This window comes from Pristiophorus japonicus, unplaced genomic scaffold, assembly GCF_044704955.1.
Source record: "Pristiophorus japonicus isolate sPriJap1 unplaced genomic scaffold, sPriJap1.hap1 HAP1_SCAFFOLD_236, whole genome shotgun sequence".
Classification (NCBI taxonomy): domain Eukaryota; kingdom Metazoa; phylum Chordata; class Chondrichthyes; family Pristiophoridae; genus Pristiophorus; species Pristiophorus japonicus.
This window is the reverse complement of record NW_027252079.1, coordinates 828,817-845,344: the sequence shown is the minus strand read 5'-3', so window position 1 is coordinate 845,344 and position 16,528 is coordinate 828,817. Positions and strand designations below refer to the sequence as shown.

Sequence of the window (16,528 nt, the reverse complement as noted above, 5' to 3'; positions counted from 1 at the left end):
AAACAAACAATAACTGCCAGAATGAACATGGTTCAGTGCCCAATGGAATCACAATAAATCCTGGTATATTTAAAAAATTCAGGCATTCAATGGCGGCATGCTTACCCAGCATTCCTCGCGGGGTGAAGGTACCGCACACAGACTACAGGAGCTCAGTGCGCAGGCGCAGTCCTTGGCTGTGTTTGGAGCATGCGCGGTCCGTGTAATGGCGGGGGACGCACGTTTTGGACAGGCTGCTCAGAATTGTCATTTGCAGCGGGTCGGAGGGGATTAATGGACCAGCGGCGAGCAGGGGAGGCTTCATTAAAAACTGGTGCCCGCCGGAAGCCCGGAGTAATAACCGGAATATTGATGGCTGCAGCTTCCGGGCTTTCTCCCGCTCACAGGTCCAGACTAACGGCGGCCATCTTCGTACAGGAAGTCAGATACAGCGCTCCGCCATCTTGATTCAGTGAGTAGAATAGCGCATGCGCGGCCATCTTTGTGCAGGAAAGAAGTGAATGATGTCACGGTCTGTTTCCAACCAGGTCCAAGTGGGGAAAAGAATGTCTCAAATATTTCATTCTCACTCTCCACACCTCGGATTTCTCACCATCTCCGCTAAAGACGATACTCAGTTCTGAGCTTACGGTTTATGTCCACACAATTACATAAGAACATAAGAAATAGGAGCAGGAGTAGGTCATTTTGCCCTTCGAGTCTACTCCACCTTTCAATAAGATCATGTATAGTCTGATCATAGACTCAGCTCCACTTCCCTGCCCGCTCCCCATAACCCTTTACTCCCTTATCGGTCTATCTCTGCCTTCAATATATTCAACGACCCGGCCTCTACAACTCTCTGGGGCAGAGAATTCCACAGATTTACAACCCTCAGAGAAGAAATTCCTCCTCATCTCAGTTTTAAACGGGCGGCCTCTTATTCCAAGATGATGTCCTCTAGTTTTAGTTTCCCCTGTGAGTGGAAATATCCTCTCTGCATCCACCTTGTCGAGCCCCCTTATTATCATTAAGTTTCAATAAGATCACCTCTCATTCTTGTGAACTCCAATATGTATAGGCCCAACCAACTCAACCTTTCTTCATAAGTCAACCCTCTCTTCTGAATCAACCTAGTGAACCTTCTCTGCACTGCCTCCAATGAAACCATATCCTTCCTTTAATACGGAGATCAAAACTGTACGCAGCACTTCACGGGTGGCCTCACCACTACCCTGCACAGTTGTATCAGGAATTCTCTGCTTTTATACTCTATCCCCCTTGCAATAAAGGCCAACATTCCATTTGCCTTCCTCATTATTTGCTCTACCTACACACTAACTTTTTGTGTTTCATGTACAAGGACCCCCAGGTCTCTCTCTAATGCAGCTCTTTGCAATTTTTCTCCATTTCAATTAGAATTTTCTTTTCTATTATTTCTGGCAAAGTGGATAACCTCACATTTTCCCACATTATACTTCATCTCCCAAATGTTTGCCCACTCACTTAACCTGTCTATATCCCTTTGTGTCCTCACAATTTTTGTATCAAGGGGTATGGAGAGAAAGCAGGAAAGGGGTACTGAAGGAATGATCAGCCATGATCTTATTGAATGGCGGTGCAGGCTCGAAGGGCTGAATGGTCTAATTCTGCACCAATTTTTCTATGTTTCTATGTTTCTAACACCAAACTTGGTCCCTTCATCCAAATCATTAATATAGATTGTAAATAGTTGAGGAACCAGCACCGAGCCGTATGACATTCCACTAGTCATGTTTGCCAACTGGAAAATTACCCATTTATCCTGACTCTCTGTTTTCTGTTTAGCCAATCCTCTATCCATGCTAATATATTATCCCCAACCCTGTGAGCTTTTATCTTGTGCAGTAACCTCTTATGTGGCACCTTATCAAATGCCTTCTGGAAATCCAAATATACCACCCACTGCTTCCCCCTGCTCATTACATACTCAAGGAACTCCAGCGAATTTGTCAAACATGATTTCACTTTCATAAAACCATGCTGAATCTGGTTGATTGAATCATGCTTTTTCAAATGTCCTGCTACTGCTTCCTTAATAATGGACTGCAGCATTTTCCCAACGATAGATGTTAGGTTAACTGGTAGATAGTGTCCTGCTTTTTGTCTGCCTCCTTTTTCAAATATGGGCGTTACATTTGCGGTTTTCCAATATGTTGGGATTGCCCTAGAATCCAGGAAATGTTGGTAGATTAAACATAGAAACATAGAAATTAGATGCAGGAGCAGGCCATGCGGCCCTTCAAGCCTGCACCGCCATTCAATAAGATCATGGCTGATCATGCAACTTCAGTACTCCATTCCTGCTTTCTCTCCATACACGGAGATCCGTTTGGCCGTAATGGCCATATCTAACATCCTTTTGAATATAACTAACGAACTAGCCTCAACAACTTTCTGCGGCAGGGACCTCCACAGGTTAACCACTCTCTGAGTGAAGAAGTTTCTCCTCATCTCGGTCCTAAATGGCTTACCCCTTATTCTTATACTGTGACCCCAGGTTCTGGAACTCCCCAGCATCAGGAACATTCTTGCTGCCTCTAACCTGTCCAATCATGTCAGAATTTTATATGTTTCTATGAGATCCCCTCTCATTCTTCTAAACTCCAGTGGATACAAGCCCAGTTGATCCAGTCTCTCCTCATATGTCAGTCCTGCCATCCCGAGAATCAATCTGGTGAACCTTTGGTGTACTCCCTCAATAGCAAAAACTTCCTTCCTCAGATTAGGAGACCAAAACTGAACACAATATTCCAGGTGTGGCTTCACCAAGGCTCGGTACAACTGCAGTAAGACCTCCCTGCTCCTATACTCAAATTCCCTAGCTATGAAGGCCAACATGCCTTTTCCTTCTTCACCACCTGCTGTACCTGCATGCCAAACTTCAATGACTGATGTACCATGACACCCAGGTCTCGTTGCATCTCCCCTTTTTCTAATGTTACCATTCAGATAATATTCTCTCTTCCTGTTTTTGCCACCAAAGTGGATAACCTCACATTTATCCACATTATACTGCATCTGCCATGCATTTTCCCACTCACCTAGCCTGTCCACGACCCCTGCAGCCTCTTAGCATCCTCCTCACAGCTTAGTGTCATCTGCAAACCTGGAGATATTACATTCAATTCCTTCATCTAATTCATTGATGTATATTGTACATAGCTGGGGTCCCAGCACTGAACCCTGAAGCACACCACTGGTCACTGCCTGCCATTCTGAAAAGGACCCGTTCTTTACAACCACTGCATATACTATCTCTGCAGCCACTTCTCTTAAGACCCGAGGATGCAAGCCATCAGGTCCAGGTAACTTGTCCGCCTTTAATCGCATTATTTTATCAAGTACTACGTCATTAGTGATAGTGATTGTATTACGTTCCTCCCGACCTAAAGCCCCTTGATTATACACTATTGGGATGTTTTTAATGTCTTCTACCATGAAGCACTCTTACTATCTGTTTTCATATTTTGTGCTAGTTTACTTTCATAATGTATCTTCCCTCTCAATCATTTTTTTAGTTGTTCTCTGCTGGCTTTTAAAAATTTCATAAATCTCTGGCCTCCCACTAGTCTTGGCCACACTGAATGCTTTTGTTTTCAATTTGATACCCTCCCTTATTTCCTTAGTTAGCCATGGATGGTTATCACTTCACTTACATTCTCTCCTTCTCATTGGGATATATTTTTGTTGCAGGTTATGAAGTATCTCCTTAAATGTCTCCCACTGCTCATCAACCATCCCATTCTTTAATCTATTTTCCCAGTTCACTTTAGCCAACTCTGCCCTCATACCATTGTAGTCTCCTTTATTTAAGCTTAGGCCCCTGGTTTGAGAACCAACTTTCTCACCTTCCAACTGAATTTTAAATTCAACCTCTTAGCGCGAGCGAAATCCTGGAAGAATCACTCGTCGCTTTGCGTCGGTTCCAAACATCAAAATGGTCTTTATTACGCCGGCGGGGAGAAACCTCTGGGTTACTTCAGACACAACTCTCCGCCGAACAAAGACATTCATCGATATTTATATGTTTTACAACAGTTCATTACAATTACTCAGCCCATGTCGGCTGGACACAATCCAATCATAATGGTTATAGATTACAAATCGGTTTCTTTGGGCTAATTGGGATTGGCCCCCAGGCACCGGAGGACTGCGTGATCATTTCATGTTTAGCTGGGGCTTACTCGTAGTCTCGTGATATTCTCCAGACCCCCCTATCTCTACTGTCCTTGGGTTCTGCCTGTGTCTAACCTTATCTTAACCTAGTTGCAGGAATTCCTTTGTTCAGTATTCTGCTAGGATATCTTGTCTGGGGGTTGCTGATTAGAGACATTCTGCTGAGCTCGCCCTTTCCTGTGTTCCTGTACATGGAACTGGAATGTCATCAGCTACCCAGAAATGTACTCAAGCTGGTTAGCTGAATTCCCCATGTGCTTTGCAGAATCCCTGGCAGCCAGTTTATATCTGGCTGCTATTTTACGCATATATACATATATATATATTCAGCAGGTGTCTTTGCCTTTGGAGGCACCCTACAACAAACCATATTATCGTCACTCAATCCCAGAGGATCTTTTACTATGAGATCATTTATTAATCCTGCCTCATTACTAGATCTAAGATAGCTTGATCCCTGGTTGGTTCCGCAATGTACTGTTCAAATAAACTATTCCGGATCCACTCTATGAACACCTCCTCAAGGCTACTCTGACCAATTAGCTTTGTCCAATCAACATGAAGTTAAAAATCACCCATAATTATTGCCGTTCCTTTATTGCAAGCTTCCATTATTTGTTGATTTATGCTCCGTCCAACAGTGTTGCTACTGTTAGGAGGCCTATAGACTTTGCCCACCAGCGACTTTTTCCCTTTATTATTCCTTATCTCCACCCAAACTGATTCAATATCTTGATCCCCTGAGCAAATATCATTTCTCACGAACGCACTGATCCCATCCTTTATTAACAGTGCTACCCCACCTCCATTTCCTTTCTGTCTGTCCTTCCGAATTGTCAAATACCCGTGAATATCCAGTTCCCAGTCCCGGTCAACTTGCAATCACGTCTCTGTAATGGCTATCAGATCATACACATTTGTATCTATTTGTGCCGTCAACTCATCTATTTTGTTACGAATATTATGTGCATTTAGACAGAGAGCTTTTACGTTTGTTTTTTTACCCTTTTTTCCTGCTTTTTTCCTCTGTCCTTCAAACTCACTGTCTACATTTTTGCTTTCTAATTGCAGCTTCACATTCCTCCTGAATGAATCTATTCTCAGGTACCCATCCCCCTGCCAAGCTAATATGAACCCTCCTCAACAGCACGAGCAAAAGCCAGCGCGATGATATTGGTCCCGGCTCTGTTGAGGTGCAACCAATCCGGCTTGCAGAGGTCCCACCTCCTCCAGAAGCAGTCCCAATGCGACAGGAATCGAAAGATCTCCCTCCTGCACCATCTTTCTAGTCACGCACTCATCTGCTCTATCTTCCTATTGCTGTACTCACGAGCTCGTGGCACTGGGAGTAATTTTAAATATTACCCGAGACCATGTCATTGTTTAATATAAACCCCGTCTCTGTTTATATTTCATTCGACCCTGTCTCGATTTATATTACACTAGACCCTGTCTCTGTTTTGGTTCACCAGCCCCTGTCTCTGTTTATATTACACTAGACCCTGTCCCTGTTATATTACACCAGCCCCTGTCTCTGTTTATATTACACTAGACCCTGTCCCTGTTATATTACACCAGCCCCTGTCTCTGTTTATATTACACCAGCCCCTGTCTCTGTTTATATTGCACCAGACACTGTCTCTGTTTATATTACACTAGACCCTGTCTCTGTTTATATTGCACCAGACACTGTCTCTGTTTATATTACACTAGACCTTGTCTCTGTTTATATTACACTAGACCCTGTCTCTGTTTATATTACACTAGACCCTGTCTCTGTTTATATTACACTAGACCCTGTCTCTGTTTAAATTACACTAGACCCGGTCTCTGTTTAAATTACACTCGACCCTGGTTCTGTTTATATTACACGAGACCCTGTCTCTGTTTATATTACACTAGACCCTGTCTCTGTTTATATTACACCAGACCCTGTCTCTGTTTAAATTACACTCGACCCTGGTTCTGTTTAAATTACACTCGACCCTGGTTCTGGTTATATTACACCAGACCCAGTCTCTTTTTAAAATTAACTAGACCCTGTCTCTGTTTATATTACACTCGACCCTGGTTCTGTTTATATTACACGAGACCCTGTCTCTGTTTATATTACACTAGACCCTGTCTCTGTTTATATTACACTAGACCCTGTCTCTGTTTATATTACACCAGACCCTGTCTCTGTTTATATTACACTAGACCCTGTCTCTGTTTATATTACACTAGACTCTGTCGCTGTTTGTATTACACCAGACCCTGTCTCTGTTTATATTACACCAGACCCTGTCTCTGTTTATATTACACTCGACCCTGTCTCTGTTTATATTACACTAGACCCTGTCTCTTTTAAATTACACTTGACCCTGTCTCTGTTTATATTACCCCAGATTTTGTTTCTGTTTATATTACACTAGACCCTGTCTCTGTTTATATTACACTAGATCCTGTCTCTGTTTATATTACACTAGACCCTCTCTCTGTTTATATTACACCAGACCCTCTCTCTGTTTCTATTACACTAGTCCCTGTTTCTGTTTATATTACACTAGACCCTTTCTCTGTTTATATTGCAACAGTACCCTTTCTCTGTTTAAAATTCACTAGACCATCTTTCTTTATTTTACACTCGAGCCTGTCTCTGTTTATATTACACCAGACCCTGTCTCTGTTTATATTACACCAGACCCTGTCTCTGTTTATATTACACCAGACCCTGTCTCTGTTTATATTACACCAGACCCAGTCTCTTTTTAAAATTAACTAGACCCTGTCTCTGTTTATATTACACTAGACCCTGTCTCTGTTTAAATTACACTCGACCATGGTTCTGTTTATATTACACGAGACCCTGTCTCTGTTTATATTACACGAGACCCTGTCTCTGTTTATATTACACAAGACCCTGTCTCTGTTTATATTACACAAGACCCTGTCTCTGTTTATATTACACTAGACCCTGTCTCTGTTTATATTACACTAGACTCTGTCGCTGTTTGTATTACACCAGACCCTGTCTCTGTTTATATTACACCAGACCCTGTCTCTGTTTATATTACACTAGACCCTGTCTCTGTTTATATTACACTAGATCCTATCTCTGTTTATATTACACGAGACCCTGTCTCTGTTTATAATACATTAGACAGTATTTCTGTTTATAAATAGAAGATGAACCTGCACAAAACAGTGGTCTGGCCTCAACTGGAGTATTATGCGCAATTTTGGGCAAAGCACTATAGAAATAATGTGAAGGCCTTAGAGAGGGTGTAGAATAGATTTACGAGAATGATTCCAGAGATGAGGCACTTCAGTTACCTGGACAGACTGAAGAAACTGGTGTTGCAAGGTGGATAGAGTATAAAAGCAGAGAAGTCCTGCTGCAACTGTACAGGGTATAGATGAGGTCACACCTGGAGTACTGCATGCAGTTTTTGTCTCCGTATTTAAGGAAGGATATACTTTCATTGGAGGCAGTTCAGAGAAGGTTCACAAGGTTGATTCCTGAGATGAGGGGGTTGACTTATGAAGAAAGGTTGAGTAGATTGGGCCCACACAAATTGGAGTTCAAAAGAAAGAGAGGTGATCTTATTGAACCATTAAAGATACTGAGGGGGCTTGACAAGGTGGATGCAGAGAGGATGTTTCCACTCATAGGGGAATCTAGAACTAGGGAGCATAATTTGAGAATAAGGGGTTGCCTATTTAAAACTGAGATGAGAGGGAATTTCTTCTCTTGAGTGTTGTAAGTACTTGGAATTCTCTGCCTCAGAGAGCTGTGGAGGCTTGGTCATTGAATATATTCAAAGCGGAGATCGACAGATTTTTGAGCGATATGGGAGTAAAGGGTTATGTGGAGTGGGCAGGGAAGTTGAGCTGAGTCCATGATCGGATCAGCCATGATCTTATTGAATGGTCAAGGAGCAGAGTACACAGATTTAAGGTGATTGGCAAAAGAACCAAAGGTGACACAAGAAAAAAACTTGTTTGCGTAGCGAGTGGTTAATATCTGGAATGCACGGACTGAAAGGGTGGTGGAGGCAGACGCACTCCTGGCTTTCAAAAGGGAGTTGGATAAGTACCTGAAAGAAAAACAGTTGCAGGGCAGTGGGGTAAGGGCAGGGGAATGGGACTGGCTGAGGTGCTCTTGCAGAGAGCCAGCACGGGCTTGACGGGCCGAATGGTCGTCTTCCGTGCTATAACCATTCTCGGATTCTGTGGTTCTAACTCTCTCCGTATAAGCCATATTCCCTTCTCCCTCATATACTGATCCTAAGTGCATCGATACTGGAAACACAGAGCGACCAATCCAGAGCCGCTCTGTATCAGGGTGGGCACTGGATGCGGAAGTCGCTCCCTGGCCTCCTGTGTGGGTCTGTTTGTTGCATCAGTTTGAGCTGGAGTGGAGAGGGGGGAGAAGCTGCTGGATTTCACCCCCAGTACCTCTGAGCCCCGTAGGGCCCAACAATTTCCGATGAGAGACTGTCAACGGCGGTGGATTCTAGGGGAGATTAGGTTGAGAAACACACACTGTCCACAAAATGTAGAAGAGTATTGGTTTAGGAACAAGTATTTCTGTAGAGGCTTTCAATCTACAGATTTGTTTTAATCTATTCTTGGGAAGTGGGGTGTCGCTAGCAAGGCCAAAATATATTTCCAATTTCCATTTGTCCCTTGACAAGATGATGGTGGATCTTCTCGAATCGCTGCAGTCCGTGTGGTGAAGGTCCTCCCACAATGCTGTTAGGTGAGGAGTTCCAGGATTTTCACCCAGTGACGATGTAGGAATGGTGATATATGCCCAAGTCAGGATGGTGTGACACATGGAGGGGAACTTGGAGGTGATGGATTTCCCATGCACCTGCTGCCCTGCTCCAAGTCCAGGGAGAGGTTGTGGTTGTGGGAGGTTCTGTCAAAGTTCTGGTTCTAGTTGCAAATGTATAAAGTCCCTCACCTTCCCCCTGGCCACCTCTCCCTCCGCCCATAGAGTGTTGTGTAGGCCCAGACCGAGTGGTGGGTTCCCGTCCCTGAAGGACATTAGTGACCAGTTGGGTTATTGCGACAATCCGACAGCTTTCATGCTCACTTTTTTTCTGCTGATGGCTGCACAAATAGCCAGGTTCATTCAGCTCAATTCCACAACCTGCCTTTATGTTTTTGTGGGTTTTCTTTCACCCAAACTTTTTTCTGTTTGAAATTCACTTTACAGGGTATTAAATGGGGAGGATTTGTCGACCGGAGGCTCAAACCAAGCATCACATTAAGATCTGACGGAGTCACGCGATTCATCAGGATCTGAATATCATCGGCCTTTGGCCATGGAAGCAAAAAGCACTGTTCACAGCGGGGAGAAACTCTACACGTGCTCTGTGTGTGGACAAGGCTTCAGCCGATCATCCAACCTGGAGAGACACAAGTGCAGTCACACTGGGGAGAAACCGTGTAAATGTGGGGACTGTGGGAAACGTTTCAAATACCCATCCCAGCTGGAAACACACCAGCGAGGTCACACTGGGGAGAGGCCATTCACCTGCTCTGAGTGTGGGAAGGGATTCACTCGGTCATCCCACCTGCTGGAACACCAGCGAGTTCACACTGGGGAGAGGCCGTTCACCTGCTCTGAGTGTGGGAAGGGATTCACTCGGTCATCCACCCTGCTGAGACACTACCAAGTTCACACTGGGGAGAGGCCATTCACCTGCCCTGAGTGTGCGAAGGGATTCACTAGTTTATCTAACCTGCTGGAACACCAGCGAGTTCACACTGGGGAGAGGCCATTCACCTGCTCTGATTGTGGGAAGGGATTCACTAGTTTATCTAACCTGCTGAAACACCAGCGAGTTCACACTGGGGAGACGCCGTTCACCTGCTCTGAATGTGGGAAGGGATTCAATCAGTCATCCAACCTGCTGACACACCAGCGAGTTCACACTGGGGAGAGGCCGTTCACCTGCTCCGATTGTGGGAAGGGATTCACTACATCATCATACCTGCTGATACACCAGCGAGTTCACACTGGGGAGAGGCCGTTCACTTGCTCCGATTGTGGGAAGGGATTCACTGGGTCATCCAGCCTGCTGACACACCAGCGAGTTCACACTGGGGAGAGGCCGTTCACCTGTTCCGATTGTGGGAAGGGATTCACTGGGTCATCTAGCCTGTTGACACACCAGCGAGTTCACACTGGGGAGAGGCCGTTCACCTGCTCTGAGTTTGGGAAGGGATTCACTCGATCATCCACCTGCTGAAACACCATCGAGTTCACAAGTAAATGTAGGGGTTGGAATCTGCTGTTATCGCTGCTGTTAATCACATCCCGACTGGACCATGTTCATTCTGACAGTTGGGGTTTGTTTCCGCTGATGTTAATAACTCCTGTAACTGGACTGAACTTTAATATTTGGGATACAGACACATAAATTAATGTAGCTTTCAACATATTGCTGCAGATTTTTGTCTTTCCCACCCGAGTATTTAGCATCACCTGGTTGGCACTGAGAAAGGACAATCTGGGGGGAGGATTGTATGGAGGGAGAACTTCATCCTGAACATAGACCTTCAGGGCCCCACTGAGAGGGGTAAACGGCACTTTGGTCTTTCTCATCTCTCTTCACTGACAGCAAAGTCACCGTGCAGGTTAATCTTGACACGTTTAAGGTGCGGATGATAGCCACCCAAGGGTGTTTAAAGAGATGGGACGGGTGCTCTGTCAGCCCCTTGCCCATATCTCCATCAGCTCAGTAGAGTCATGGGTTGTTCCCTGAAATTGGAAGGTAGCACACGTAGTTCCCATTTTGCAAATTGGGCACAAGTCTGAGCTCAGGAACTGAAGGCTCATCTCAATGTGACCTTGAAGGTGCTTGAAGGGATCCGGAGAGATGCTGTTTTCCATCATGGGGAAAGGGAAGGGGCCATTAGAGATACTGAATACGGATTCCGGTAAACATGGTCATGTCTTACAAACTAGCTTGAGTTTGTAAAGAAGTCGTTAGGTTGGTGGATGGGGGAATCCGGTTGACATTGTCTACCTCAGGGGTGTCAAACTCATTTTTTATGGTGGGCCTGATCCAATATCCTGACACTTGGCATGGGCCACATTCAGCAAAAGCTATTAAAATAGGAATAAATGAAGATAAGCTATATTGGAATTTACATTTAGCTTTTATTAACTACCACTGCTCCCGATCCCTGTCACCTCTTAGCTTGAGCATTGGTGAACTGACCCTGCTCAAACTATAACCACAAGGATATCTGTGCATGGTTCTGCCTGTGACCACAAGGCTGTGTCACTGCCACACACAGATAGCGTTTCCTTGTTTCACATCTCCATACAAAGACCATCACTTCTTACATCCCCTTTCTACACAAAGGCAGCAGACATGAGCAAGGACGTGAGGCTTATTAAAAGACACATTTCATTACAGCAACGGTTATACTGGGAGAAATGTTCAGTTATTTCCCATTACAGGCAAAATGCCAGGCAAATCAGTGGCACACCGGCACCTGAACAGTGTCTCATCGGCCGACAGGCTTTTCTTAAATAGAATAGCTGAGTGGATATGAACTTAAACCAGCTTTGCAGGCGGAATGCTCTATTCACACATTGAAGGCAAGAGAGATGCTGTGGGGTACACTCTAAGCCCAGTAGCTGGAAGTAATTAACAGACTGGGTTTTGTGTTTAGTGATCCCGGGTGTGTTACCAATACCAGCAAAGATGAAGCCCAAGGAATAAAAGGGACAGTGAATACTGTCTCACTGTGAGTGAGTCAGAATGAGAAGCTTTAACAACAGCCGATGTTTCACAAAGGGAGACCTCACCAGACCAAAGGACATTGGTGGCGTTTAACGGGCTGTTTGTGTCACTGGGCTACAGGATGCTATTTGTGAGAGAGGGAAAGCTGGTCACAGCAAACACACAGTTTACCGGCCTGTCCAGGGCCAATCTGACCCCAGCTACTCTCTCTCATTATTGATTGACACTGCTGCAGTAATTGCTCCTCTGACCTTTCCTCTCTTGACCCTCCGACACCCCTAATACACGGCCCGACACAATCTCCCTCCCCCAACATCCTCACTCTGCTGGAATCCACACCAGTCTCCCCATCTGCTCCTTGCTCTCTCGCTGGATCCTGAAACTACAAAACTCGCTTTTCTCAACCTGAAGTCTATAGGCCCTAAAACTGAAGCTTGGTGTCCCTCAGTCCCTACTCCTTGATTTACCTCCCCTTCTCTCCTCCTCTTTCCCATTGGGTTGTGTTCCACACTCTGGGCCTTGGGCCTTCCCTGGAGATTCTCAGTATGAACAGGAGGAGGTGTGTTGAGACAAGATGTCTCAGCTCCCCTCTTCTTTCCCCCTTGGTTGTGTTCCACACTCTGGGCCTTGGGCGTTCCCCGGGGATTCTCAGGAAGAACAGGGGGATGTGTGTTGAGACAGGATGTCCAGCTCTCCACCTTTAAAGGGACAAGGAGAGGACCCGCTGGGCTGAATGGCCCTGCTTTATGACATCACTGCAGTGCCTAGCAACCAACCTCCCTAAGCCCTGCTCATTATGGGCTGGGTTGAGCTCAGTGCTGTTGCAGGAAGGGAAACAGGAGCAGAGTTCGACCCGTGTGGAGCCCAGGATTAATGGGGAGAGGTGCAGCATCAATTTATACATTATTGAGTGAGAAATGTCAATGTCCCGGACACTCCCTGTCCCTCAGTACCTGTGTCGGGGAGCGACCGACCGATGGGTTCACTCTGTATCTAACCCGTGCTGTCCCCGACTGGGGAGTGTTTGATGCAGGCACCAGGTGCTCAGCTCGATGGGCACAACATTTAACCCAAAGATGATCAAATAAACCCATTAGCTTCTCCCCTGGACACAGGTCCTGAAGGACAGGGAGTGTCTCTAATAATTTGTCTGGTGTCCGTGATCAAATTTAAACACCTCACTCATCTCTTTTTAAATTCCTTTATCGGATGTTGACGTCGCCTCTCGCCTCTCATTCTTCTAAACTCTAGAGAATATCAGCCTGGTCTACTCAATCTCTCATAGGACAATCCCCCCATCACAGGAATCAGTCTTGTGAACCTTCGTTGCACTCCCTCTATAGCAAGTTTATCTTTCCTGATGTAAGGAGACCAAAACTGTGCACAGTACTCCAGGTATGGTCTCAGTAGGCCCTCTATAATTTCAGTAAGGCATCTTTACTCTTATACTCAAATCCTCTTGTAATAAAGGCCGATATTGCTATGTTCCTAATAAAGCAATGTAACTGAGCACTGTAGACATAAGTAAGTGTGACTTTAGTTCCTTTATTCAAACTCAAGAGTGTTGGTACAGCATGGGAGGCTGCTTATATACTGTGCTCCAACAGGTGTGCCTTCTGGTGGCGATATCATGCAGGTTGCATAGGGTTGCATACATAACATCACTCCCTCCCAAAGTCAATAGTACACTTATTAGCAGGGTGAGACGATCTGGGGCTTTTCGCTCCCTTGTCCATTGTCTCGGTACAAATGCAGGTGTGGTGGAGTTGGTTGGTTCTTCACTGGGCTGCTGGGCTGATGGGGATGGTGAGTTCAGTTTCGTGGGCAACGTGATGTCGGTTGCCACTTGTGTGTGTATAGGAGGGTCGAAGTTGGTGGTGTCCTCTTCGGGTTGCTCGTGGCTGTCTGTGAATTGCAGTTTGGTTTGGTCCAAATGCTTTTTGCAAGTTAGTCCATTGGCAAGTTTGACCAGAAACACCCTGCTCCATCCTTTGGCTATGACAGTGCCAGCAAGCCTTTAGGGACCATGTCCATAGCTGAGTACAAATACAGGGTCATTGACATCAATAACGCGTGACAAGTTTGCGCGATCATGATCCATGTTTTGTTGATGCCGCCTGTCCTCAAAATGATCATGGAGATCAGGATGGACAAGAGAGAGCCTTGTTTTGAGCATTCTTTTCAAGAGCAGCTCGGATGGGGAACCCTGGTGAGCGAGTGGGGTCTGGTGCAGTAGCTGAGCAGGACTCGGGACAGACGGGTCTGCAGGGAACCTTCCTACACACGTTTCAAGCTTTGCTTGATGGTTTGGGCTGCTCGTTCTGCCTGGCCGTTGGATGCGGGCTTGAACGGGGCAGATGTGATGTGCTTGATCCATTGCAGGTCATGAATTCCTTGAATTCATCACTGATGAAGCACGGCCCATTGTCGCTGATAAGGACATCAGGCAGACCGTGCGTGGTGAACATGGCTCATAGGCTTTCAGTGGTAGCAGTGGACGTGTTACAGACATTATTGCACATTCAATCCATTTTGAATAAGCATCCACAACAACCAAAAACATTTTGCCTAGAAACTGGCCCGCAAATTCAACGTGGATCCTCGACCAGGGTTTGGAGGGCCATGACCACACTTATCGGTGACTCCCTGGGTGCATTGCTCAGTTGAGAGCAAATGTTGCATTGGCACAGGCTTGACTCCAAAGCTGAGTCGATGCTGGACCACCACACATGGAATCTGGCTATAGCTTTCATCATTACTATGCCTGGATGAGTACTATGTAGGTCGTGTATGAAGGTTTCCCTGCCTTTCTTCAGCAAAACCACGTGATTACCCCATAAAAGGCAGTCCACCTGTATGGACATCTTGTCTTTGCGCCGATGGAATGGCGTGATCTCTTCAAGCATCTCCACTGGGACTCTGGACCAGCTGCCATGGAGAACACAGTATTTTGCAAGGGACAATAAAGGATCCTGGCTGGTTCAGGTACTGATCTGGCGGGCCATAACGGGGGACTTTTCATTTTCGAATGCATCCATCACCAAGAGCAAGTCTGCAGGCTGTGCCATTTCCACCCCCATGGTGGGCAATGGTAGCCAACTGAGAGCATCAGCGCAGTTCTTTGTGCCTGGTCTGTGGCAGATTACATAGTTATATACAGACAGCATAAGCACCCATCTTTGGATGCGGGCAGAGGCTTTGGTATTAATCCCTTTGTTCTCTGAGAATAGCGATATGAACGGCTTATGGTCAGTTTCTAACTCAAACTTGAGATCAAACAGATACTGGTGCATTTTTTTCACCCCGTAAACACCTGCCAGAGATTATTTTTCAATCATGCTGTAGGCCCTTTCGGCCTTGGACAAACTCTTGGATGCATAGGTGACTGGTTGCAATGTTCCCAATCGTTAGCATGTTGTAACACACACTCGACGCTGTACGAAGACGCATCACAAGCTAGCACTAAACGTTTACATGGGTAATACAGAACAAGCAGTTTGTTGGAACATAACAGATTTCTGGCTTTCTCGAAAGCAGCCTCTTGTGATTTCCTCCATACCCAGTCATCTCCCTTGTGTAGCAGCTCAAGTAGAGGTTCTAGCAAGGTGCTTAACCCGGGTAGGAAATTAACAGAATAGTTGAGGAGTCCCAGGAGCGACCACAGCTCCATCACATTCTGTGGTCTCAGCGCGTTCTTGATGGCCTCCGTCTTGGCTTCGGTGGGTCTGATACCATCTGCCGCGATATTTCTCCATAAGAACTCGACCTCTTGTGCCAGGAAAACACACTTCGAGCATTTCAACCTGAGTTCCACGCGATCCAGCTGACCTGGAACCTCTTCCACGTTCTTCAAGTGATCGATGGGGTCCCAACCTGTGATCAATATGTCGTCTTGCAAAACCACGGTGCGCGGAACCAACTTTAGCAGGCTCTCCATGTTCCTTTGAAAAATTGCCACAGCTGATCGAATCCCAAACGGGCATCTATTGCAGATGAACAGACCTTTGTGCGTGTTGATGCAGGTGAGGCCTTTCAAAGATTCCGCCAGTTCCTGCGTCATGTAGGCCATGGTCAGGTCCAAATTGGTGAATGTCTTTCCTCCAGCCAGGGCTGCAAATAGGTCGTCTGCCTTGGGTAGCGGGTACTGATCTTGTAGCGAAAAACAGTTAATTGTTACTTTATAGTCCCCACAAATTCTGACCGTGACATCTCCTTTGAGAACCAGAACAATCGGACTGGCCCACTCCTTAAACTCCACTGGTGCGATGATGCCTTCTCGCTGCAGCCTGTCCAGCTCAATTTCCACTTTCACATCATTTATGGCACCACCCGTGCTTTGTGGTGGATGGGTCGTGTATCGGGAACCAAGTGGATCTGCACCTTCACCCCCAAGATACTTACGATGACTGGCTCAAGCAATGATGGGAACTTGCTCAGAGCCTGGGAACATAAGGTGCTCAGATGACGAGAGTACTCGGATGTCATCCCAGTTCCAGCGGATTTTTCACAGCCAGCTTCTGTAGAACAGTGTGGGCTCATCTCCTGCTACATTCCATAGTGGGAGTTCGTGCACTGATCCA

At 45.9% G+C, this 16,528-nt stretch overlaps 2 protein-coding genes across 2 annotated transcripts in view; both read left to right on the top strand.

Moving 5' to 3' along the window:
- The first annotated feature begins 383 nt into the window (after window positions 1-383).
- LOC139245779 (gastrula zinc finger protein XlCGF57.1-like) overlaps window positions 384-16,528 on the top strand; it is a 257,345-nt gene continuing 241,200 nt past the window's right edge. The window contains exon 1 of the mRNA XM_070871287.1: window positions 384-451. The gene's annotated coding sequence lies outside the window, so the exon portion shown is untranslated. The remainder of the gene's footprint in view (window positions 452-16,528) is intronic.
- Window positions 9,427-10,696, top strand: LOC139245778 (zinc finger protein 623-like). Its single transcript, XM_070871286.1, has one exon. It carries the CDS (start codon window positions 9,513-9,515, stop codon window positions 10,440-10,442), a length of 930 nt encoding a protein of 309 aa, XP_070727387.1. The 5' UTR covers window positions 9,427-9,512; the 3' UTR covers window positions 10,443-10,696.

Bases quoted from the DNA above. Each gene is read 5' to 3' on its own strand.
- LOC139245778 (XM_070871286.1), top strand. From the start codon at position 9,513: ATGGAAGCAAAAAGCACTGTTCACAGCGGGGAGAAACTCTACACGTGC.